Source organism: Hypomesus transpacificus, chromosome 9 (genome assembly GCF_021917145.1).
Source record: "Hypomesus transpacificus isolate Combined female chromosome 9, fHypTra1, whole genome shotgun sequence".
Lineage (NCBI taxonomy): Eukaryota > Metazoa > Chordata > Actinopteri > Osmeriformes > Osmeridae > Hypomesus > Hypomesus transpacificus.
Genome location: NC_061068.1, coordinates 14,219,777 through 14,247,094, shown reverse-complemented (window position 1 = coordinate 14,247,094; position 27,318 = coordinate 14,219,777). Strand labels below are relative to the sequence as shown.

The window sequence follows — 27,318 nt, the reverse complement described above, 5'->3', positions numbered from 1 at the left end:
TCTGCCTGTTCCATCCCAAACGCATCATGAGTGTGCCAAAAAGACCGGTAGAGGGAGGAGCCAGAGCTATCCTGTCGCCTGACCAGACCGTGCCAGCTGCTCCTCTGCGTGTGACCGCCCAGGAGGTGCTCAGCCTCAAGAGCTGCCCTCTTCTCCGAGAACGCCTCGTCGAGATGAACAGGAAATGGGCCAAGCGCACTGCCAAGATGACAAAAGTCTGGCCAGAGCACGGGACTTTCGATCTAAGCCTCTGCGACGACATGAGGGTCCTGATCGCCAACCACAGCCATTCTGGTTCGGTCCAGAAAAGACTCAAAAAACGCAATGAGGAAGCTGAGTTTCTGAAGCTGTACGAAGAACAAGGACAGAACTATTGTGATACGGCTAAGGCTTGCTTGCTCGCAGCCAAAACCGATCATGAGACTCTAGAGAGGGCCTCCCCTCCCCCATACGCTAAAGAGAAGAGCGGCTCTGCCCCACCCAGAAAGACTGTGTATACGGGTGAGGCAGAGAACCCAAGATATTCATCATCCATCATGGCCCAGAACCCTGTTGGACCCCTCCCAAGCCCTGTAATGAGTCAGGGAAGGCTAGTCCGTATCAAGGAGCCTCCTTTATACCATCAAGCGCCCATCCTGGTGAGGGGAACTCAGATGTATTATGTGCCCTGGACAACAATGGACATGACTGGTTTAATTGCTCGGCTCCCCAATCCATATGAGGGAGCGAGTAGGTGGATTAAGGCGTTCGAGCAAGAGACACTAGGCCACAACATAGCTATCGGAGACATCAAAATGATCCTGGGGCGCACCCTCGGAGCTGGAGGCTTGAGTGACGTCATGCATTCTCAGCATCTGGCCGACCTCCTAGAAACTCATGCGGGAGACGGAGACCTTTTCAATGCAATCCGCACAGAAGTCTGGGAAAGCCTGAGAACCCCCTTTCCGGATCGGGTGAGGCTGGACATGCTCACTGGGGAGACAATTGAGTTATCTGAGCCACCAATGGCGTTCATTCACAAAACCTTGGGGAAATGGAGAGCTAAACTAGGAAACAATCCAGAAGACGAGGTCCTGCAACAAGCAATGTTTCGACAAGGGGTCGTCCGAGGCCTGACAGAGACTGTTCAGGGGCGGTTGGCAGATGTAGTGGGTCTCTATTCCATGCCTTTTGCCCAGTTTTGCGAACACATCACCCATGCCGTGTTAAAAGAAAGGAACAATGAAAACAAAAGGCTGCAGAGTGACCGAGAGGATGCGCGGAAGCTGAACAAACTCCAACTCAGGTTCAGCCTACAAGCAGTACTCGTCGCTCCCCCTGCTGCCTACAGTCAAAACAGACAGTGGGGGAGCGAGCCAGAAGGGCTGGCGCTGGGCCTAGTTTCCCAGTAGCCGTGGCCCTTCGAGAGATGACGTAAGAAGCAGGAGTCACCTCTCTACAGGCCAAACTGAAAGGGACTGAGGGGGGGGAGAAAGCATTAACGGATATCAAACTGAGTCTACAACAGGCACCAGCTCTGGCCCTCCCGAACTACGAGAAACCCATCTTCCTGTATGTATCCAATCATAATTTACACACACCACATAATTGCGAATCTTGTTGAACAGGGTAAATTTCGGTTGACAGAGGCACGGGGTTAGGAGATTTAAAGAAGAGGTAAAAATATTATGAAATATGTGAAGGAGTATGAAGAATTTGGGTTGTCACTGACTAACATATTTTTTCTATCCCTTAGGAATCGCATAGATATGAACTATGCGATGGGGGGAAGGGGGGATAGGAAAAATTTGGACTATGGTCTCAGAGACAGAGGCAATTTTAAATTGATAATTTAGTTGATAAACAAGTAAAGCACACCCTAAGTAGTAACATTTATAATTTTGATAGTCTAACCTTAGACTATGGTGAAGTTTTTGTTAAAGATGTTTTGTAGGAAGTTAGGGGAGGAGAAGGAGGAGAGAACGAGCCTCGGAGAAACAATCAGTATCCAGCCTGGTGGTCGAGTCTCCAGTAAAGGCGACCGGGGGAAAAGTCAACACCCCCGTGTAGAGACACTGCCTGAACACAGGGTCACAAGCAACGATGACCACAAAACAGTTTGAAGGGTCAACCATGTGGTCCATCTGGAAGCACCGTTATAAATCCCACATCAAAACTTGGTCACACCTATAACAACTATTGACTCTGATTTCCCTGATACAGTACAGGACAGTGCTGTCCTAAAGGCAAAGCACACGAATGACGTTGGTTAACTCTCAGCCTCCGACTGGGCCTGAGACTGAGGATTGAGAGCTTCCTGCTCGTGCCTCAGAAGTCAAGGTTGTGCTTAAGACCAAGGACCAAATCCAGGGCTCGAAGTTACCAAGCCACCCTGGACAACGGCGAACAGTCACTCAACCACTGCTCCCTGTTGAGGGATCAGAAAATGAAACTCAGCCGCCGAATAACAACAATCCCTTCCTGGTTGCGTTACAACTGGGAAGAAGGGGGGTGAGTGAAACGGGGACACATGAGGTGGATGCAACAGCAATATTGTCATTAGAAATGTGAAACTAGAGTAATTGTTGATAAATGCCTAGGTGGTTTAGGTTGATAGAACCAGGGTTTATTGATGACATTAACGATGTTTGTTGGCTTTGAGTTAACACCTCCCAGAGTCCACTGCCCGTGCATGGAGAACAACTGGCGAGTAGCAGAGGAAAATAGGGGTTGGTGATGTATGCCTACATCCACATTGTTTCTGATGGAGTTTCACAAAAGCTATGACTAAACTAAACATCCTAAGCTTGAAGCTGTTATGACTGTATAGCCATCTCTCTGTCCCGGTTTCTATAAAACTCACCTCCATTATGATGACAGAGTCAATAAGACTCTCCCCTGAACACAGAAGTATCCTGTTCCTGGACTGTATCTAATTCCAGGAGAAGGTAAAACCAGATCCAGGGGTCCAGCCAGGGAAGGTTCACCAAAGAGGGCCAGCACCAGAGACCATCGACCTCCAACAGCCCCACTCGTGCAGCCGCTAAAAGACGTGCAGCTGAGCGAGCAGGGGACGATCCTGGCAGACCCCATAAACCCCACACCCACACTGCAGAATCCCCTTCCCGAGCAAACTGCTCGGTGAGGGAGAGGTAAGTGGGCTGACACGAGATGTTTTAGGACAAGGGGGGAGCAAAGCAGAGTTCATTGCAATATGAATAGCACATGCCGTCACCCAGGTGATACACTTCAAACTAAACCAAACCACAGAAAACCTCGAGGAGGCTCCTCGCAAGAGGCGGGCTTTCAAGTCTAATGTAACAATCGATGCCATAGGTCAGCCAAGGGGGGTGCCCAATGATTTTAAAGCAAGAAATGAGGTGGCGTCAGGGTTTGAGTCCATCTTACCCTGGATAACGGTAAATAAGAACACTGAATGGATTAATTACCTGTACTATAACCAGCAGCGCTTCATTAACTATACAGACGAGGCTCTCACCGCCCTGGGCCAGCAGCTGTCATCAACATCAGCAATGACCTGGCAGAATCGACAGGTATTGGACTGGCTGCTGGCGGAGCGTGGGGGGGTTTGCACTCTGATTGGTCAGGTATGTTGCACATTCATACCAAACAACACTGCCCCTACAGGAAGATTTGCACAAGCTATGACTGACTTAAAGGCACTAAGACAGGAGGTGAAGGATAATGCTGGACACAAAACTGAATGGTTTGAAATGATGAGGGAGAGCTTGGGAGATTGGGGGTTTAGCTGGGTAAGAATAAGGATTGCGGTGCTGCTGACCTTATTGGCCATTGTATTGATTCTCTGCTGTTGCATACCCATCTTCCGGTCTCGTGTCAAAACCCACTATGCCTGCCCCATTGTAGCTAAGATGAAGGAGTCGGATGACTCACATGCTTTTTTTCTGTTTAAGAACAGGCCTTCTGCCCCGGACTTGTACCCTGTCCCGGCGGGAAGCAAGGGAGGTCAGGTGGCGGAGGGTCAAAGTGGCTGAATGATGTCCCAAACCAGGCCACACCGGGCGATGCCAAATCAATCGAGCCGCTTCGGGGCCGTGGAACATCGCTCAATGAGTATACCAAGCACATAATTTTGTTTGTTTTATGAGTTTAATTTTTGTTTTATTATGTATAATTGAGTGATGTATATGTAACTCAGTGATTTGTGCATTAATCAGTGTAGGTTTGTGGAGGACTGCCCTCCCAAACCCATTTCTGTTGAATCATCCATGGTTTCTCCCCCCTTAAAAGAACGAGGCCTAACAAGCCGGGGGGAGTTTTAGTCCAGGATCTGATGATACAGAGGAACAAAGGCAATTCTGAACAGATATTTGAGTACTGCATATGTTGTTGTAAACTTTATGTGTGGACTTGATGTTTGGTCATATACCATCGTGTTTTTGTGAAACTGTGTTTGAGGGTCTGGGGGTACTTACCTAGCCAAAGGAAGGTTATATACTCACACATATTGCAGGCTTACAACCATATGAGTAGACTGAGCCAAGGTTTCCTTCAGACTGGGGACTTTGTTTACACAACATGAATCTGGACAGCATACAGACAAACACTAGCTTACTATTCTACCATATACTCGCCTATTAGGAAAAAAATTAAGGAAAATTGGTTCTGAGAAGTTTGTTTTTTTCAATGTTTAAATGTTTTACAGGCTACACAAAAATATAGATTATGGGCGGAGTAGTGTGGGCAGAGAAGCCCACAAAGGGGGGAGTGTGGGGGATTTTTTGGTGACCTTGTGACCTCAAGAAAGGAGTCAACTAGGACGAGGGGTCAGATGAGGAGAGGAAATAGCCCACGTAGGGAATTAGGCCAGAGAAGAAGACTTGTTTATCCCCATGTAAGGAATTAGGTGAGAGAGGAGGCTGGTTGGGTCCCATGCTCGATAATGGGGAGAAGAGTGAGCTGGGAGAGTCACTCTCCCCCTCCCGTTAGAATGTTCTTTCCAGAGAGGAAGTCAGGTCAGGATGACCTGATAGGGAAATGTTGCTCGATTGGGACCACGGGTTGTGCAAGAATGACCACGGGTTGTGTAAGGACAGCCAAGTGAGGGAGGAATTCTGTTTATCTTGAACAAACTGTGTGTTGTCTGATAATTGCCAAACATATTTGTGTGACGTGGAAAGACTGTATAAAAGTTCTTGTCTATTGAATACATGTCAGACTTCTCTGGCTAGAGAAGCTCTGCGCGTGATTCCAAAATACCTGGCAAATAAAGACGAAGCCTTTGCAATCAATCTCCTGACTCCAAGCCTGTTAATTCTTGCTTCACTAAGAACCACTTTCGAGACCTCAACACTACCTAGCTGGATAGAGCGATAGGGAGTTTGTTAGCACTCAAAATGTAGCTCTAAAACAGGGGCACTCCTCAGACATAAACTTGATTATAAAAAATCCCCCCGCTGGGAAATGTTCGCGGTTACTAGAACGATATCAGTGTTCCTTCTGCATTAGTACCGTAGCTAAAAGTCTAGGAAGGTTGAGGCTATTTTTCGCTAGGTACCTATAAACCTAGCTAAAAGTATTGGAAAGTTTAGGCTATTTTTCACTAGGTTCCTACGAACGTCTTAATCTGCCAGACAAATGGGTTCCCCTTCGTTCTATTGATGAGCAGTTTCACGAGCCCTTCTTACCCGGCGTCATGAAGCCTAGCAGCTAAATACTTATTTAGCACTAGCGTTGCTACTCCATCCCTGCCTGTGTTTGAGCTGTTGCGCTGTTATACTCAGCAAGTATTGTGTTGTAGTGTCGGAGGACTGATCGAAAAGTGCATCATACATTTAAGTCATTTAGCTAAGACTTGCATGTACAGTACGTAATGTCACATTAAATAATGTATTTAAACTCAAGCTTATATGGTGCGTCGCTGTATATCAGTTGTAAAAATGACAGTAAAAAAAACGGACCCATCTGCAACTGACGCATGCACACCCCACAATTTCACCAGAAATGGTCCCAGGGGCGATTCTAGGATCAGACCTTTAGGGGTGCTCAGCCCTAGCCTGGCTGCCAGCACAACTTCTCCCCGCCCAAAATAAATTTGTTCGGGAAATTGGGTCTGGAGGGTCTCGTATTGGGGACCAACTACAAAAAAACAGAATCTGGGCGAACCAATGAAATTGCCAGGGCGGGCTTTATACGATGATGGACAGATGATCAACAGTAACGTAATCACCCACGTCACAAAAGAGCGCTTAAGTTGAATTCGTTTTGAACAAACATGGCTACCGCTGGAGATCTGGGATGTTGTGATTCTGCCATCGAGTCTGTTTTAGAAGACATCGACAGCGCATTCATTTTGAAAGAGGAACAGAGAGACGCAATCAAGGCATTTGTTGATGGAAAATATGTTTTTGCCGTCCTTCCTACGGGATTCGGTAAAAGTTTAATTTATCAGCTGGCCCCGATGGAGTTGTAATCCTAAACGGAGAACTTCGTATATGCATTGCCCTTTATTGTTTCGCTCAAAAAGGTTGACCGTGTAAACAAGTACTCTCCCTACCCTTAAATTAATTTTACAACACCGGCAAAAAATCGTTTGTTTTCATTCTTCAAGCATACTTCAAGTCTGCTTGTAGTTTAGTTCTGTTGACATCAACTATGCGGTGCTTAACATACATCACATACTCTGTTGCTCTGATTGGTTGTAGATCTATCCAATTGAGCGAAGAGGCATTTGTTTTCCAGGCTCGTTTGAAACACGCCCTGTAGTCAAAGCCCAACGGAGAGTTCTCAGACTCATATTCTGACTAGAATTATGAGTATGACAACGTCAGGCTAGCTCAGCCCCCAATGAGAATGTGACATGAATACAGTGCCTTGCAAAAGTACTAAACGTAAACCCCCTTGCAAATGTAAATCCCTAATTTCACTGGATAACAATTAATACATTTATGTATTATTATGCAAAATATTGAATGAAAAAACTAAGTATGTCCTGTTCTTCATGAACTACCAACATCAAATGATAATAAACAATATATTTATAATATATTATTCTTAGGGGTGCTGAGAATACATTTAGGGGTGCTTGAGCACTCCTAAAAAGGGGCTAAAATTGCCACTGAACTGTACCCTCTCTAGTTACATTAATAAATGCATTGCAGGTCAATATAAGGTGTGCCCCTAAATTTTCTGCTCAGGGGCTACTGTGCACCTAGTAAAAAAAGTTAGTCTGGAGCCCTGAAGAGTACAAAAATGTCGATAGAACACTACTAGTAGTCCTGACACAACGACAAACGTCATTCTAGTCCAGACAAAAACCGTGTCGCGCACAGCATTAGTGGGCTGCACTGGTTTAAAACTACAGGTATATAAGGACAATTGTACCCATGAATTGTTAACTAGTAATATAATGTCATAATAATCATAAAACGTTCATCGATATGTGAGGCATGTTTATTATTTTAACGATTGAAAACGGATGTATCATAGACTGCTATCGTATGTTCAACAGAGGCTATATGCTAACGCCTCAGTCAACAAGTGAAAAATGACTCCTGTTTTCGAAAGTAAATGTGCTAATAATATCAGCGTACATCGTATTGTACATTCAATATCACAATTGTGTTTTTTATCACAATGTTAAATGAGCAATACGTTCAGTTTAGTATTTGTTAACGATCCGTTGTGATTACATTGAGAGCAGAACGTTTGTCCTCCTTACTAGTACTCTGTGCTAGTAACCATGGTTACTTGAATGCACACAATCGCAAGAAACGGGTCTCACTACATTCAGCCAGGGTTTTTCCTACATAGAGAAAATTGGCGCGTGCCAAAGCCGTTTTCCCAAGCGCCAATGACAAATCCCGAGCGCCAAAGGCAAAAAAACCTGTGTTCATCACGCGTGCAATGCATGTCAGCGAATATGTTCTCAATAGTATGTTTCAAGTAGGCTACAGCCGAACCCTCGTTCTGTTTTGATCAATAATAATCAAGTTGATAAGCGTGTGTTCTTGTCTGATCAATACGCAACTGTGAGGTGCGCGAATGGACAGAGCGGCCACTAAACTGTCGTTCCGCTGCGAGGGCCAGCCCGACGTGCACGAATAGTACACCTGTCGCCTACAAATGCTAATTACATTTCCACTCAAAATGCTGACAAAAGTTTGATTTACGATTTCAAACGCAGCCTCCATTGGTATTCTTAACCTGGAATGATAACATACAGGTCCTTCTCAAAAAATTAGCATATTGTGATAAAGTTCATTATTTTCCATAATGTAATGATAAAAATTAAACTATCATATATTTTAGAATCATTGCACACCAACTGAAATATTTCAGGTCTTTTATTGTTTTAATACTGATGATTTTGGCATACAGCTCATGAAAACCCCAAATTCCTATCTCAAAAAATTAGCATATCATGAAAAGGGTCTCTAAACGAGCTATTAACCTAATCATCTGAATCAACTAATTAACTCTAAACACCTGCAAAAGATTCCTGAGGCTTTTAAAAACTCCCAGCCTGTTTCATTACTCAAAACCGCAATCATGGGTAAGACTGCCGACCTGACTGCTGTCCAGAAGGCCATCATTGACACCCTCAAGCAAGAAGGTAAGACACAGAAAGAAATTTCTGAACAAATAGGCTGTTCCCAGAGTGCTGTATCAAGGCACCTCAGTGGGAAGTCTGTGGGAAGGAAAAAGTGTGGCAAAAAACGCTGCACAACGAGAAGAGGTGACCGGACCCTGAGGAAGATCGTGGAGAAGGACCGATTCCAGACCTTGGGGGACCTGCGGAAGCAGTGGACTGAGTCTGGAGTAGAAACATCCAGAGCCACCGTGCACAGGCGTGTGCAGGAAATGGGCTAGAGGTGCGGCATTCCCCAGGTCAAGCCACTTTTGAACCAGAAACAGCGGCAGAAGCGCCTGACCTGGGCTACAGAGAAGCAGCACTGGACTGTTGCTCAGTGGTCCAAAGTACTTTTTTCGGATGAAAGCAAATGTTGCATATCATTCAGAAATCAAGGTGCCAGAGTCAGGAGGAAGACTGGGGAGAAGGAAATGCCAAAATGCCTGAAGTCCAGTGTCAAGTACCCACAGTCAGTGATGGTCTGGGGTGCCATGTCAGCTGCTGGTGTTGGTCCACTGTGTTTTATCAAGGGCAGGGTCAATGCAGCTAGCTATCAGGAGATTTTGGAGCACTTCATGCTTCCATCTGCTGAAAAGCTTTATGGAGATGAAGATTTCATTTTTCAGCACGACCTGGCACCTGCTCACAGTGCCAAAACCACTGGTAAATGGTTTACTGACCATGGTATTACTGTGCTCAATTGGCCTGCCAACTCTCCTGACCTGAACCCCATAGAGAATCTGTGGGATATTGTGAAGAGAAAATTGAGAGACGCAAGACCCAACACTCTGGCTGAGCTTAAGGCCGCTATCGAAGCATCCTGGGCCTCCATAACACCTCAGCAGTGCCACAGGCTGATTGCCTCCATGCCACGCCGCATTGAAGCAGTCATTTCTGCAAAAGGATTCCCGACCAAGTATTGAGTGCATAACTGAACATAATTATTTGAAGGTTGACTTTTTTTGTATTAAAAACACTTCTTTTATTGGTCGGATGAAATATGCTAATGTTTTGAGATTTGGGGTTTTCATGAGCTGTATGCCAAAATCATCAGTATTAAAACAATAAAAGACCTGAAATATTTCAGTTGGTGTGCAATGAATCTAAAATATATGAAAGTTTAATTTTTATCATTACATTATGGAAAATAATGAACTTTATCACAATATGCTAATTTTTTGAGAAGGACCTGTATAGTGCAATGTTTCCTCTATGGCTAAATTTCTGCCGTCACGGTATTAGAAATCAGGCTGTACAAAAGTTTAGTCCGTATATCAGCAGTGAGTGCATGTCGGAGAGTAGCACGGACACGCGCTTCACACCGCAGTTGAGATTGCGCGTGTGCATCCTTGAATTGCACATGTCATATCCAAAGCTGTTGACTGATTATTATTACCACTAAACGGTAGAAGATACCACTCAATATACGGCGCGTTTCCCACTCAGTACACGGCACGTTTCAAATGTTTATTTATTTTAATTTTAACTGACAACTAAGGAAAATCCCAAATTCATTATCTCAGAAAATTTGAATATTGTGAAAAGGTTCAATATTGAAGACAACTGGGCCACACCCTAATCAGCTACTTAACTCAAAACACCTGCAAAGGCCTTTAGATGGCCTCTCAGTCTAGTTCTGCAGGCTACACAATCATGGGGAAGACTGCTGACTTGACAGTTGTCCAAAAGACGACCATTGACACCTTGTACAAGGAGGGCAAGACACAAAAGGTCATTACAAACGTGGTTGGCTGTTCACAGAGCTCTGTGTCCAAGCACATTGATAGACGGGCGGAGGGAAGGAAAATATGTGATAGAAAAAAGTGTACAAGCATTAGGATTGTGAAACAAAACCCATATAAAAATGTGGGGGAGATTCACAGAGTGGACTGCAGCTGGAGTCAGTGCTTCAAGAACTACTACGCGCAGACGTATGCAAGACATGGGTTTCAGCTGTCCCATTCCTTGTGTCAAGCCACTCTTGAAAAATAGACAGCGTCAGAAGCATCTTGCCTGGGCTAAAGACAAAAAGGACTGGACTGCTGCTAAGTGCACCAAGTTCTGTTCTCAGATGAAAGTAAATTTTGCATTTCCTTTGGAAATCAAGGTCCCAGAGTCTGGGGGAAGAGAGGAGAGGCACACAATCCACATTGCTTGAGGTCCAGTGTGAAGTTTCCACAGTCAGTGATGGTTTGGGGTGCCATGTCATCTGCTGGTGTTGGTCCACTGTGTTTTCTGAGGTCCAAGGTCAACGCAGCCATGTACCAGCATTTCACAGCACTTTATGCTTCCCTCTGCTGACCAGCTTTATGGAGATGCAGATTTCATTTTCCAATAGGACTTGGCACCTGCACACAGTGCCAAAGCTAACAGTACCTGGTTTAAGGAACATGCTATCCCTGTTTTTAATCGGCCAGCAAACTCGCCTGACCTTAACCCCATTGAAAATCTATGGGGTATTGTGAAGAGGAAGTTGCAATATGCCAGACCCAACAATACAGAAGAGCTGAAGGCCACTATCAGAGAAACCTGGGCCTTGAGTGCTGTACATGCTCATACTTCTTCATGTTCATTCTTTTCAGTTGGCCAAGATTTCTAAAAATCCTTTCTTTGTATTGGTCTTAAGTAATATTCAAATTTTCTGAAATACTGAATCTGGGATTTTCCTTAGTTGTCAGTCATCAAATAATATAATAATCATCAAAATTAAAAGAAATAAACATTTGAAATATATCAGTCTGCGTGTGATGAATGAATATATACAAGTTTCAGTTTTTTAATGGAATTAGTGAAATAAGTCAACTTTTTGATGATATTCTAATTAAATGACTAGCACCTGTAGATGGAGGTGCCGGCGATGTCAGAGGGAGGGCCAGTTGCTGATGGAAGTGGGACGGTATTTTGGACCATCACAACCCCGTCGGCCCACCGGGGATTCCCCTGGTATCCCCGATGGCCAGTCCGCTCCTGTACATAGCCCTGCGAAATGAGACACCACTTGGTTACGGTTAAGGCCGCAATATGCTTCTCCGACTCCGTTTACGGATGGGCGTGCCGACGGATACGGACGGATATACTTTGTTTATGGTTCTCTGTAGGCTGTGGATGATGAAAACAATTCACCGCCAGAACAGTAGGTAGCGCAATGTTTTTTTGTCGAAGACGACCTTAGAGAAACCGTCTTTGTTTGGAAATTGTCGTCGTCGAGTGTTTATTTATCTAGGTTATCGAAAAGTCGTAGCTAAATTATAGCAACTACACTGCCCATTTCTCGTCACATATTAATTCAGATGCTGTTTTACATGTACTGTTTAGCTGAAATATGAATTGGAAAAACTTACAGCAATGGCGGTCAAAGGATTCTGTTCGTCTAATTGGTCACGACAACCACGCCCCCGCTGCATGCGGTTCTTAATATGGACAATCACAGCCAGGGGGGTATCCATAACTTTCCGAAACTACGACTGATAGTTAGAAAATTCAGGAGGTACACGTCGAGCTCTCCGGGGCTCTCCGAGGGCTCGGAGACGAGGGCGTTCCCATGTGTCTGTTTTTTGGAAAATGGAGTAGCATAATTCGTCCTTTATGTTTATCAATGTCTCCAAAGCAGGTAGTGTAAACTAGCAGTTTTTTACATGATGTACAGGACTGTGTAGAGCACAAAACAAGACTGTCATCATTTTGTTATCAATTATTTAAGCCTAAAATATTAAATTTTATGGGACTCTGGATGATCTGTCCGCCATTGTTGCAGGTTAACCAGGAATCACATACCACTAGGTTTCAAGTAAGCTCCCAAAAACACTCGGTTTCAAGTAAGCTCCCAAAAACACTCGGTTGTATGCCCCTTCGTCTTAGCCCTACGCCTCAATCAAAAAGAGTATTGGGACACGACTTACTCTCACGTGAACGTGCACAACTAAGGGCTAGGGGTAGGGGTAAGACAGAGTTTTGGGATTCGACCCAATTGGTCGAGGATGCAGAGAATCTGTGACCATCACAAAAGTACCAACAGCAAAGTAACACAAAATAATAGGGAGTAAATATATACGTGAAATATCCAGATGAAAAATTCCAGTTTGCTCTCGGGACCAGCTCACAATTGTTGGGATTTGTGTGTCACCTTGAAGCTCAATAAACATTTTCGCATCAAACATTCCATTCCAGTGCTGTTCCTAATTTGAAAATTGGTTGAAGACTGTAGAAGGGCTTTTGTAGATTAAAGAAACTTCAGCGAATCGAAATAAAGTGACACCTCATTCAAGTCACCCAACTGGTTTAATAAAGAGATACCTCATTCAAGTTGCCCCACTGGTTTCCAGATTATCTGGTGGTTTCCAGATTATCTGGTGGTTTCCAGATTAACCGGTTTCCATAAGCATGCCAGCTGTGTGTTCACCTAACAGCAGCAGCTGCCGTCTGCCTGTTATCACCAGATTTGTCACTAATTCCCAAACATACTACTGGCAAATCTCAAGTTAGATCTCATATTTACTGCGGTAAATATAAAAGTATAAGTGAGCACTACATTACAGCCATTCAAGACAAAATAAATGGATACAAAAAACATTTCTCTGTCTGGGGCTAATATTTCACCATGCACACTCAGCTTTCTTTTCCCCATCTATTTTAGCGCTCTCTTATTTGAGGGGAAAGAAAATAACAAAACTGTAGTTCGATTTGCTTTCTCCTTCTTCATGCGCATTCTTTCTAACCATATGTAAACAAGTCAAGCTGTTCTGGTGAAGTAGCGAAATGGTGCGTTCATGATAAAGGCACGTAAATTGTTTGGTTGTTGTTATTAGTCCTCTGATTGTTTAACCTTATTCAATTCGGTGACGTTTATAAATAGTATAGCGGTAGAGCCATGTGTATACTGCACTGTGGAATGTTTAGTTTTGTTTGGGACAGTGGTCGGATTTTACATTTACATTTAGTCATTAAGACGCTCTTATCCAGAGCGACTTACAGTAAGTACAGGGACATTCTCCCCGAGGCAAGTAGGGTGAATTGCCTTGCCCAAGGACACAACGTCATTTTGCACGGACAGAAATAGAACCGGCAAACGTCTGATTAATAGCCCGTTTCCTTAACCGCTCAGCCATCGTCCCCCCCTCTGACTCCATGATCCATAGCAATAAGTTCCTTTGATTAATACCTTATAAAATATTCCTATAATGAAGTCATTTACAGAGATCCATCCCCCTATTACCCAAACACTTCTTGACATCATCCATAGCAACAAGTTCCTTTGATTAATACCTCATATATAGGGCTGGGCGATAAATCGATACAAATAACTATCGAAGTAATGACTTCCCTCGATAAAGATATCATAACATTAATTCATTATCAGTAATGTCGATAATGTCGATAGAGAATAATTAGGAACAGCAGCCCATTTAATTTCTGTGATAAATCAGGAAGTTGCCGAGAAATGGTAGCCTACGCTCACTAAAATATACTGAGCATGTCAAGTGAAGTAGCTTATGTTACCCGCGGAAAATTAGTCTTGTTGCCGAAAACAGTGTCAGCGATAGCCATGCCAATTAAGAAATTGTTGAAAAAAAAGGGTTAGTCTTGTTCAGTTATTTGGAAGTTGTTTGGCTTTTTGAAATCCGACAAAGAGCAGAGCAATGTTCGGTGCAAATTGGTGTAGTAAACAAACAGGTGGTTACCAAGTCTGGTACTAATACGACAAACTGCAAATGTGGACTTCTTGTTGACCTCGACCTACGGTCTCGGTTAACAAACGTTTTAACAAATCTCTGCTTACAAAGGTGTTGGTAGATCTGTCGAAAGTCCATATTCGTTTTTTTATATAATATAACAACACGTAGGAAAATCCCAAATCAAACACGACGAATCTGGTGCAGACGCCATGTCTCCAAGGCAACCGCTTGCTAGGTCCGTAAATCGTTTGCGGACCTCTGAAGAGACCACCTGAAGCTAAATCACTCGTTGGAACATGCAGAAAGTGTGAGTTTGCGCCAAGGTATTGATAAGTAGGCTATTGATAAAAAGCAAGGTTTTAAAAAGTTTAAGTTACTTGGCCCCAGGTACGTGCTCCCTGGCCACAAACATTTCTCTCACACTGCTCTGCCTAAACCTTATGCCGAGTGTAGGGAAAAAGTTGAGGAGGAGACTTATTTAGGTACTACTACAGATCTGTGGTCTATCGTTTAATTATCGTTAATTTTTTACCCATATCGCCCAGCCCTACCTCATACAATATTCCTATAATGAAATACTTTACAGAGATCCATCCCCCTATTAGCCAATCACTGTGGGCATAGTTAGTAAGCTTCTTGACATCATCCATAGCATCATGTTCGTTTGTTTTAGCTTAACATTTTTCCCTATTCCCACCAAAAGTTGGTCTCAGCAGCTTTGAGAATATGTTTTAAGAGGAAACTCTTACTGAAGAACTTTTACTGCTAATTAAGAGAACTCTTAATGGCAAGATAAAGGAGGAAGGTCTGACCGAAAAACGTGTGTCCTCATGTGTGCATACAGAGAACTACTTTTAGAAAAGTGTTTGCTACATTTCTGACATTGATAAGGTTTCTCTCCTGTGTGTATCCTCATGTGCACAACCAGATTACACTTCATTGAAAACAGTTTGTTACATTGTTGACATTGATAAGGTTTCTCTCCTGTGTGTGTCCTCATGTGCACAACCAAACTACTATTCATTGAAAACTTTTTGTTACATTGTTGACATTGATAAGGTTTCTCTCCTGTGTGTGTCCTCATGTGAATAGCCAGATTACCCTTCCGAGGAAACCGTTTGTTACATTGTTGACACTGATAAGGCTTTTCTCCTGTGTGTATCCGCATATGAAAAAACAAAGCACTTTTTTCACTATAAGTTTTGTTACATTGTTGACATTGAAAAGGTTTCTCTCCTGTGTGCCCCCTCATGTGTATAACCAAACCATATGGACGACAAAATGATTTGTTACATTGTTGACACTTATATGGTTTCTCGCTTGTGTGTGTCCTCATGTGTTCACGTAGAGTATCCCTTCGAGCAAATAGTTTGCTACATTCCTGACATTGAAAAGGTCTCTCTCCTGTGTGCGTCTTCATGTGTTTAACCAGATTACCCTTTTCAGAAAACGGTTTGTTACATTGTTGACAGTGATAAGATTTATCTTCTGTGTGTTTCCTCATATGAAAAACCAAAGCACCTTTTCCACAAAAAGTTTTGTTACATTCTTGACACTGATGTTTTGTTTTTCCTCTGTGACGTCTCTGTGGCATATGTTCCCTTGGCGGAGCTTCACTGTCTTGTGTTCTGTTCAGAAAAAGCTGCACTCTGTGTTCTTCCTCCTCCAAACTCTGAGCTGTAGGACAGTCTGGAGCTTCAACAGAGAGGGTCTGAGAGTCACTGCCTGGTTCTGGTGCTGTACAGTCTTGTCCATCAGGCTCTGCTTTGATTTGCTCATCAGTTGTGTTGCTGGGTAGAGAGTCTCCTTCTCTGTTCTCCACTTTAACAGTTTGGTCAAGATGTGAACATTCAGAGGAGCCTTCCTGATCCCAGTCATGTTTCACACTGGTAGAAGTGAACACGGAGTCTGTAGTTTCAGACTGCAGTCCTTGGAGCTGCTCTTCCTCCTGACTGGTCCACAGCTCCTGTTCCTCTTTAATCTGTTGGGGTTCCGGGAGAGAGAGCCGCTGCACATCTGGGGGGAAGAAAAGTAGGTTTGTGATCAACTTAGACATTATGCAACCCATATGTCTGACAGCTAAAACCAGACCAATTGTGGTGATCTTAGCATAATATGCTACACATCCAAGGCTTGAAAGTTCTGCCGCATATGCTCCCAAAATTGTATATGTGACCTCAAAATAATTTTGGGAGTATTTGTGATCTCCCTCACACATGGACTGTCCCAAATAGGGCTGAACGATTTTGGAAAATAACCTCATTGCGATTATTTTGTACAGGTCAAGGTAAAGTGTAACGTGCACCAAAGTAAAATCGCAGCCTTTGCGATTACAAAATCTTGTTTTGTCACATTGCGATATAATCTATAGTAATATAATAATACCAGTATCGGGCCGATACCAGGCTCATGTACTTGTACTCGTAAAAATACCCCGATACCAAAGCCGATACCTCACGTAAAAAAAGTATATATATATTATGACAATGGTAATGTAGGTGAGAATGAAATAACTAAATATATAGGTTGGTGCTTTGTGTTCGCTCCCGGGGTGTCTGTTACTGTAGAACACAATTCTTGGACACGGTTTTCTTTGGTAGATTTATTGGTAGGAAATTAGCAGAGTTTTCCGTTTCCGTGTGGTGTTGCTAAAACAACACAGAACGTAAACAATTATCACACTCCCGACACAACATATTACAGAATGTAGGTACCACAAATAATATATTATCAACGCCATTATATTAATAAAATCCGACCACTGTCGAAAACTAAACTAAACATTCCACAGCGCTGTATACACAATTCTCCGACCGCTACATAGACTATTTATTAACTTTACAGAATTAAATAAAGTTAAACAATCCGAGGACTAAGAACAACAACCAACTTACTTTTATTTACATTTACATTTAGTCATTTAGCAGACGCCCTTGTCCAGAGCGACTTACAGTAAGTACAGGGACATTCCCCCCAAGGCAAGTAGGGTGAAGTGCCTTGCCCAAGGACACAACGTTATTTAGCGTGGCCGGGAATCGACCCAGCAACCTTCTGATTACTAGCCCGATTTCCTCACCGCTCAGCCATCTGACTCCTTTTATCATGAACGCACCGCATTTCGCTAAATTAAAGATTGCCCACTGCGAGCATTAAAGAAAACTTAGTGCGGTATTACTGCAGAACACCAACCGTCATTTAATAAGTAACTGATAAAAGTCTGACAAGCGTATTCGGTCTCCTATTGGCTGATCCCACCAGCCTTTCTTGCAGGTAATTATGCCCGTTGAAGGTTATTGGACACTCACTGAAATGTGTGCTTTAGGTTTGTGATAAGTACATAAAAATAATACTTTTTTCATTCGAGTAATAATAAATAAGCTGTCCATGATTCTGTTCGTCAAAATAAATCTGCCACTCACTTTCCCCCAAAATGCATAGCCTTGTTCAGAGGTAGCAACATTGATAGTCTTTTGACAAAATAGTGTTGCTGATTATTACTGTTACGGGCCTGGTTGTTGTTGTTTTGTGTTCACTGTTTGTCTTATCGTTGTTTTGTGTTCACTGTTTGTCTTGTTCCTTCCAAGACAATGTCCGATATCGACAGGTTTTGTGCTCCTCTTTTCTTTTGATGTTTATATACAAATAGTAATTCATTTTAATAGTTAACAAGATTTTAAAGCTTTTCACGATTTTTTCATGTATTTCAGAGACAATGGTTTATGATAAGTATTTGTACAATATATTGAAAAAATACAAAAAATAACATTTTATTAATAATAATACTATTAACAAAAATAATAACAATAATAATATATTATGTAATCCTTTTTATCCAATGCCGATGCCAAGTAAAGTGAAGACTGCTCGCCACAGGGAACGCGTGAATTCCGACCCAGCAGCAAGAGGGTCCTACCAGAGGGTCCTACCAGCAGACTGGTCCTACCAGCAGACTGGTCCTACCAGCAGACTGGTCCTACCAGCAGACTGGTCCTACCAGCAGACTGGTCCTACCAGCAGACTGGTCCTACCAGCAGACTGGTCCTACCAGCAGACTGGTCCTACCAGCAGACTGGTCCTACCAGCAGACTGGTCCTACCAGACTTTCATACATTTCATTTGTACTGTCTGGGCTCTCCCCATTGACAAGCGTTAAATTCTGCACTATGACACCCTGCACATTGAAATTTGCACTGTTGTATCCTTCTCTTTGCACTATCTGTATTTTTAGGTTAGATTGTAATTATGGCTACTTATATTTGATATATTTTTTGTATTCTAAATCCCCTTAGTATTAGCTAGACTTTGAAGGTGTATGCACCTTCCTGCCAAAGTAAATTCCTTGTTTGTGCAAACATTCATGGCAAATAAAATCCCTTCAGATTCTGGTTCCTTGAAGGCGGGTACACGTTTGAGGTTTAAAACTATTGGATCTGCCCAGAGCCACTCTGGATCTGCCATAACTAATAGCTAATGTTCGTCTTAGCCAACTCTAACGGAGCAAGCTGGAAAATCTAACTTTTCCCGAACCCCGTGGGAAGGAGGGCCACAACATCATGGCCACCAACAAAACTTAGCAAAGATTGTTCTTGCTCCGGCTTTAACTTCTGGATATTCGGCAGCGTTGCCAACTCAAACTAGTGCACAACATCAACGTCATCGTTCTCAGCCACTCCCTCTGTTTGCTGATTGGACTGCCAAAAAACCCAGACAGAGTAATGAAGGAAAATGAAGCGGATGTACGTAGGAGGGCGGAGCCAGTCAAAGAGCACAGTATCTTGCCGAAAGATTAAGGGTCTGGCTATGAGTAATGAAAATGGACCAAATCGAGGGGCGGCACCAAGCATGCATTTCAAAATATCACTGCACGCAGTTGGATAACACTACGACCAATGTTTACTGACTGATTCCAGATTTTGACATCGCAGTGCTGTTGTCATCTGTTTAGCTTGCCTCTGGCCGGCTTATCAGATACACTGATGTGATTGGTGTAGCTCGGCTCCAAGGGCATGGGTAATGAGCATCATTGCCAGAGTGACTCGCTGAGCAAATTCAAATTGTACTCTCGCGAGAACTCTGGATTTCCAGGGTAGTTCTTTCCAACAATCCTTGTTCTTTGAATCTTTCATGAAATATAAAAAAAATCTGGGGGGTCGAAATAATTCACAAAATCAACAACAAACAACACATAATTTCTGCATATGCAGGTAGTGACGCTAATGCTTAATAACTATTTCACTGGTCGGCTCCATGACGCCAGGTAAGTAGCTGACTAGCTCTTGGAACTTCTCACCAAAAGAACGAAGGGGAACCTTCGATTAAGACATCTCCATAGGTACATAGCGAAAAGTAGCCTCAACTTTCCAAGAGCTTTAGCTACGGCACAAATGCTGAAGGCTCGCTGATATAGCTGTCGGTCTTACTAAAACGGCGTAGGCCTATGTCTATATCGTTGCTAACGTGTGCTGATGTAGTGACTGTGTGTGTATGTGAGAAAGATGCGTGAGTGACAGAGAGACGGAGGAACAGCAGGAAAGGAAATGCAGATGAACGAATACGCTGCGTGTTTTTACCTAAATAGTGTTAAAAAAATAATAATACGAAACGCAATATGTAGCGGCCAGTGTTGATTCTGTGGCGCACCACCACAATTTAATCTATGTGTGGGAAACACTGCTAATCTATTGATTTTTGACAATATATGGTTGCCCCATCATTTGGGTGGTGCATCATGTGGTGCGACCAGAAATGGCAATAACTGTATTAAAAAGAAAATGCAATAGAGGGTTTTCACCGACGTCACGTTCTGGGCGGTAGCCCGGATGCGCTTCCATTGTGGAGGCACTCGGTGTAAACAAACTGAACGGAGTGCAATGGAGTATTGTGCGCTTTGGATACTTTATGTGAATGTAGACATGTCTAAACATCGATAAGCTCATCAAATCGCGTCCAAAATGCAAAGGCATAGAGGGAAGGACTTGGACCACAAGAAAAGGCATAATATTTCGAGAAATTACGATTTATTGGCGGTGCAGATCCCTACGAATTAGCTCCCTCTTCTTGGATCCGTGATGACCCGGTTATTCTTCCTTCAGTTGCATATCCCGATATAGTCAACAACCTGGTTTTCTCGCCGAGCCCATACACAGTAGCCTGGCTGCCAGCCCAACTTCTCCCCGCCCAAAAAAAGATTTGGTCGGGAAGTTGGGTCTGGAGGGTCTCGTATTGGGGACCAACTACAGAAAACCAGAATCTGGGCGAACCAATGAAATTGCCAGGGCGGGCTTTATACGATGATGGACAGATGATCAACAGTAACGTAATCACCCACGACACAAAAGAGCGCTTAAGTTGAATTCGTTTTGAACAAACATGGCTACCGCTGGAGATCTGTGATGTTATGATTCTGCCATCGAGTCTGTTTTAGAAGACATCGACAGCGCATTAATTTTGAAAGAGGAACAGAGACGCAATCAAGGCATTTGTCGATGGAAAATATGTTTTTGCCGTCCTTCCTATGGGATTCGGTAAAAGTTTAACTTATCAGCTGGCCCCGATGAAGATGGGACACAATGAAAACCCAGTGGCCATTGTGGTTTCTCCTTTTCTTTTGTGGAGTTGTAATCCTAAACGGAGAACTTGTTCGTATATGCATTGCCCTTTATTGTTTCGCTCAAAAAGGTTGACCGTGTGAACAAGTACTCCCCCTACCCTTAAATTAAATTTACAACACTGGCAAAAATCGTTTGTATTCATTCTTCAAGCATACTTCAAGTCTGCTTGCAGTTTAGTCAGTAAAGATTTAGCTGCCTCTCAGTTTAGTTCTGTTGACAACAACTATGCGGCGCTTAACATACGTCACATACTCTGTTGCTCTGATTGGTTGTAGATCTATCCAATTGAGCGAAGAGGCATTTGTTTTCCAGGCTCCTTTGAAACACGCCTCATAGTCACAGCCCAACGGAGAGTTCTCAGACTCATATTCTGACTAGAATTATGAGTATGACAACGTCAGGCTACATACACAGCGGAAGACCTTAAATCCTACAAAGGTTTGGAGGCTTATAGCCAGATGGTGTGTGGATGGGTGAGGGAGACGCAGGACCAACTTATCAACGACCGTTGTGTTGTGAAGGCCAAAGTAAGTAATGCAATAACGTCTTTAGCCAACCTAACCTTAACTCTATGATATCATTGCGATACTCAAGGTGTAGCCAAGTGACTCTCAAACGTGTTTTTTCCCTTGTAGATCTTGGTTGAGCATTGCCAACCACAAGTACCTCCTTTGTTTTGATAATCTCTGGCATTCCTCTCCCTGGTTTTTGATAACTTTTGGAAGTTGATAATATTCCAAATATTGCGGGCCTATATATTCCAAATATTGCGACTTCCAAGAGAGAGCTTTACAATTATGCAACGCTACTAATGAACAGGTTAATTGTGCATATATTTGTTAGCAAGGTAAGTGACGTGACAAAATAGGTCAGATGGTCACAAAGACTGGCGAGCCCACAGCAAATATGTAGCTAACTGTAGCGTAGCTCGGATCCTGCTACGGACTGGTGTTATTGTTGGGCCTGGCCGTTAAGGTCATTTTCCAAGCTAAAACTGATCAAAACATATCTCAGAAGCTCCATGTCACAAGAGAGGCTGTCAGGTCTGGCCATACTTAGCATAGAGAATAAACGTGTGCGCAGTTTAGATGTAAAGAGCGTGGTTAAAGTGGAACTGAACTGTGATTAGACACAGTGATATTATAATAGTATACATTTAATGACATCATAAAATATATAACATACAACTGTATGCCATATTCTATAAACTATCGAAATCTCTAGTATGTAAATTATGCACTTAAAAAGAACTGGGCGCCGCAATGTTTAAATGACATACATCTGACGTCACGAGAATGGTTGCGCTCAATTTCAACTCGCCAAACTGCATTAAAAATTGAAGAAAATTGACCCATCATACCTATCCCTGTTCATCCTATGGCGTATGCTTTCGAACCAGTACGTAATTTAGAGCTCAATGCTCTCAAGACAGTGGAGATGGTTGTGGACTTCAGGAAGAACACAGCCCCACTCACCCCCATCACCCTGAGTGACTCCCCAGTCAACACTGTGGAGTCCTTTCGCTTCCTGGGCACTATTCTCTCCCAGGACCTCAAGTGGGAACTGAACATCAGCTCCCTCACCAAGACAGCACAACTACTTCCTGCGGCAGCTGAAGAAATTCAACCTGCCAAAGTCGATGATGGTGCACTTCTACACAGCCATCACTGAGTCCATCCTCACCTCCTCCATCACCATCTGGTACGCTGCTGCCACTGCCAAGGACAAGAGCAGGCTGCAGCGTACCATCCGCTCTGCGGAGAAGGTGATTGGCTGCAATCTGCCTTCCCTCGAGGACCTGCACACCTCGAGGAAACTGAGGCGAGCGAAGAAGATTGTGGCCGACTCCTCCCACCCTGGTCACGGCCTGTTTCAGTAACTCCCCTCCGGCAGAAGGCTGCGGTCCATCAGGACCAAAACCTCACGCCACACAAACAGTTTCTTCCCTTCCGCTGTTGGCCTCCTCAACAAGGCGAAGAGTTCAAACTGACTTTAATGACTTCATGTCTTAAAACAATTGCATTTGCACTACCTCACAATTCGTGTAATATTTGTATTTTATATTGTATTTTATACTGTAAATTGGCAACTGATATTTTATTTTATGGCAACTTATATTTTATTTTAATTGTATTCCACGTAGTATTGCTAGTTTAGTATAGTTAGACCATATATCTAAATTTAAGATTCCTATATGTTTATTGTATGCACCTTCCTGCCAAAGCAAATTCCTTGTCTGTGCAAACTTTCATGGCGAATAAATCCCATTCTGATTCTAATTATGTACCCGCAGGACCGCAGATGTTCCATATATATGATGCAGAATGTGGTTTTGTCGGAAGATATAAATATAGTTAACACTGACAGGTTGAACAACACCGAGTGGTGTGCTTGTAGCAACCTACTTGTCGTAACTGCACGACAATGCCAACAGACAGAATCGATAGGTGTAACCTATGAATCATAGTATGATCTGAAACACGTGATCGATGCAGTCACGAATTTCTTAAGTACGTTGGCCTTCAGGCAACATGTTGTTTTGGTTGTCCAAACTCCAAATACGTGATGAGTAGCCTACATTCGGGTAGTGTCTACGGTAAGTAGTTGATTCAGAACAACCAAAACAACATGTTGCCTGAAGGCCAACGTACTTAAGAAATTCGTGACTGCATTGATCACGTGTTTCAGTAGCTCGTGGTGTAACACAACGTAAAACACTAATGTGTGTGTTTTTGCTTGTGGAATCGAATCCCACTCGAATCTTTTATTTTCTTAGCTTCCATTTATTATGGTGTGAATGGCTGTTATGTAGTGATCACTACATTTGTTCAGAATATACAATTATGAAATGAATTGATTTCAAAAGATGTAGCGAAGAAACACTCAGCCATAGGCTACACAAATCGCATAGGAAACGAATGTTTCCATGTTGTGTTACACGTATTTTGATCATATTGTCTGGGTTAGCAACGTTCTTAGTATGAATTTTTTGATGTCGTGGTAAATTAGGGTGACCAGACGTCCTCTTTTACCCGGACATGTCCTCTTTTTGAGACCTAAAAAATGCGTCCGGCAGGGATTCAAAAATCGTCCGGGATTTTGCCTCGTCGGATATTTGTGTTTCTCTGGGTCTTTCACAAACTAATTATTACGCCCGGCCTAATACGTTTTGGAAGTGTATCTCCCTTACGTTCCACCTTCTTGCGCAAGCTCTGACCGTAGAGAGAACAGTCATTGTTCAACCGCCTTTTCAGTCTTGCCAGATGCACGATAATTATCCTCCTAATACGATGATTTTGAGCCTTTGGTATGATACCATTTCCAATCTGGCAACAATGTGAGCACCGCCTTTGTTGAATATATGAGGAGTACTGAACAGTGTCTTATATTTCTTATGTTAATATTTGACCATAAACAATTTATTATTTACAATTTTGTATTTGTTATCATTATTGCTTTAATATATGGATAAGACACATTAAAGACAATAAACAACCACTGAAAGCCACAGAAGCACTTGACTGAATGCCCCCCCCAAAAAAGTGTCCTCTTTTTCACAAACTCAAATCTGGTCACCCTAGGTAAATACGGCTATTGCCTTCAAACAACCCCAAATACGCGATTAGTAGCCTACATTCGGGTAGTGTCTATGGGAACTAGTTGATTCAGAAGAAGCCAAATCAAAATGTTACCTGAAGGCCAACGTATTGTAACAAATACGTAACCGTTCAGTAAATCTTTCAGAGCTGGTATAGCTTGTGTTGTAAATCAACGGACTTTCGTGTGCACGTGGTTTTGCTCTAGTGCGATTGATTCCACTTCATGCGAGCCTGCAAATGTTTTATTTTGTCTCCATTTATTTTATCGCGAATGGTAGTCTAATGTAGTGTGCACGTAGCCCATAGGCCTACTTTCACATTTGCCACAGCAAATATGAGATCCGACTTCAAAATCGCCAGTAAAATGTTTGTGAATTTGTGACGAATCTGGCGTGAGGCACACTGATAGGTGCACGTACAGCTGGGGAACCAGTTAAATTGGGAACCAGTTGGGACGTAACACCGGTAATGCGCATGTACAGTTTTGGTTGTAACTGCCTCTCACTCAAATGTGACTGAGGTCTTCTAATTTGGTCAGTGGCGAACCGTGAGTACTACAGCTGGGCCTTCACCTCGGCCATCACCACCGAGAGAAAAAATCTTCGCGGAAAAAAGCAACAATATGATTAATTGAATGGGTTAAACAAGTGCAATCCTTTCATTACTGTAGCTAACGATGACACGAATGTAAACAAATAGACCACACTGTAACGTCAATAACATCTGTTCAGGCACACCGAGTAGCCTACAACGCTCGCCTTCTAGGTAGGAGTAACGCGTATCTATTAAGTGATAATACTTGTATCTGAAGTAGTACACTAACTAAACTGGTAAATAAATTATAGAGATGGAGCAGCATATTTCTTTCACCTTCCATGTTCATCTTGACATTAGCTATAGCTATAGAGTGCAAGCTAACCCCAGTGTCATGGCAACTGAACATCATCGTATCTGAAAAGCTCCGAGGACCCCGTCCACACTACTGAACGAACCCGGCGTTTTCAAATGTCTCCGGCTAGGGGAGCATATTCGAAGAGCTCAGTTTTCAGTGTCCGAATACGCCATATTAGTGTGGACGGGAGGTGCAAACGCAGACATGTATGCGTTTCTAAATGTACCCGGGCTAGTGTGATCGTTGCCTATGTCTCTCAACCGCTCTCACCACTCTGCAAGAGATTAGGACTTCATGAAGGCCTAAAATGTTTTGTTGTGCTCCCGCCCACTTTAAATCAAAGCGTGATTGGTCAATTTGCCGGTCACTCTTCACACCAAAACACATAGCTTGGCCTTCTCCAGGATTTGTGAAGTCCTAACCAATGAATGAGCCAGCTAACTGGGCCTTAATATAGACAGACGATTCTGATTGGATAACATGTTTTCAGGACATGAATTTGACAGTAAGCTTAACTATAGAACATAGATGAGAGAAAATGTATTGTATTAAATTAAATGAGATATCATTGTTTTAAATTATTTATTGAATACTTTATTATTAGTATTAAATATATTATTATTTATAATTTGTTTAGGCTTTCTCTGAAGCCGTAGAAGGCCCTGAAGGTTCCCCACTGAATTTGGTAGATGACACTCAGATAGCTAGCTTGTAGCTAGGGACACAGCTAGTTTTCTGTGCTAGTAAACCACTCAGTCGCAAGAAACGTGACTCATACATTCTGCTTTTATCTATTTAATACCCAAATGTTGACACGACACCTGGTTATGACCAAACTCTAGTTATTAATCGAACCTGTTCGGTGAAGCTTGATCTCAGGTTGAGTAACAATGTCCAACAAGCGTTGCAGTCGCGTGCTCTCCTCCTTTGAACGAGAAATCTCCTCTTCGAACTCGGTAAACAATTTTTCAGCGGCTGCAAATATCTCCAAAGCTGCCGTTGTTAATCGTTCATTGAAATAATCCCTGAACACATTTAGTTGAGACATTTTGGTGGTTAAAAACCTCGTGAAGTTTACAAAACTGTAGTTTGATTAAATTGGCGTTCTCCTTCTTGATGCGCGTTCTTTCTAACCGGATGTAAACAAAACAAGCTGTTCCGGTGTTATCGAGTTTTTGGGGGCAAAACACTAAACATTACAAAGGTATTGATACAGTAAGTAAATAAACATAGACCAATAACAAAAAAAACAATATACAAACAATAAAATATTTCACCAATGCAAACTTCTTTTAGGGGTCCAGTTAAAGGTCACATAACATGAAAACTTCACTCTAGGACGTTATTTAACATTAATATGAGTTCCCCTAGCCTGCTTTTGGTCCACCAGTGGCTAGGATTTTCGATAAGTGTAAACCAAGCCCTGGGTGTTCTTCTCCGCCTTTGAGAAAATGAAGGCTCAAACGCTCTGTTTGAAAATCTGCTCCTTGTGACGTCACAAGGAGCCAGGCTATCGCCCTTCTCTCTGCTTTGCCCGCCCAGATAATCTGGCCCGCCCATGAAAAAGGCGACGATCGTGCAAAGGCAAGTGCGATATCGGCTTTTCCTGGAGAGACATCATGGCTAGCAAACGAACGAAGCATAACAGTTGCTCAGTGTTTGAATGTACAAATCAAAATAAAAGTCATTTTTTTGTTCCTTCATCCAAGCCTCTGCACAACCAGTATCTTAATTTTATTTTCGCTTGAAATGCGCCAACACAACTTCCCAAGGTTTTGTATGTCTGCGCCAAACATTTCAGCCACTACTGATTCTTCAACTTGAGCCAATACAAACCTGGCCTTGCTGAAATTAAATTCTGGATCATTACTAACTCTCTTTGGTCAAGCTACAAACCTTGGACAAGTAAGTTAACTAACGCTATATCTTTTTGTTGCTTTACTGTATATGG

At 42.8% G+C, this 27,318-nt stretch overlaps 1 protein-coding gene across 1 annotated transcript; it reads right to left on the bottom strand.

Moving 5' to 3' along the window:
- Positions 1–14,727: 14,727 nt before the first annotated feature.
- Positions 14,728–26,512, bottom strand: LOC124471338 (zinc finger protein OZF-like). Its single transcript, XM_047025819.1, has 2 exons — positions 26,223–26,512; positions 14,728–16,281 (listed from the first exon to the last, which is right to left on the bottom strand). The coding sequence occupies exons 1-2, from the start codon at positions 26,413–26,415 to the stop codon at positions 15,047–15,049; spliced, it is 1,428 nt and encodes a 475-aa protein (XP_046881775.1). The 5' UTR covers positions 26,416–26,512; the 3' UTR covers positions 14,728–15,046.
- Positions 26,513–27,318: the final 806 nt, after the last annotated feature.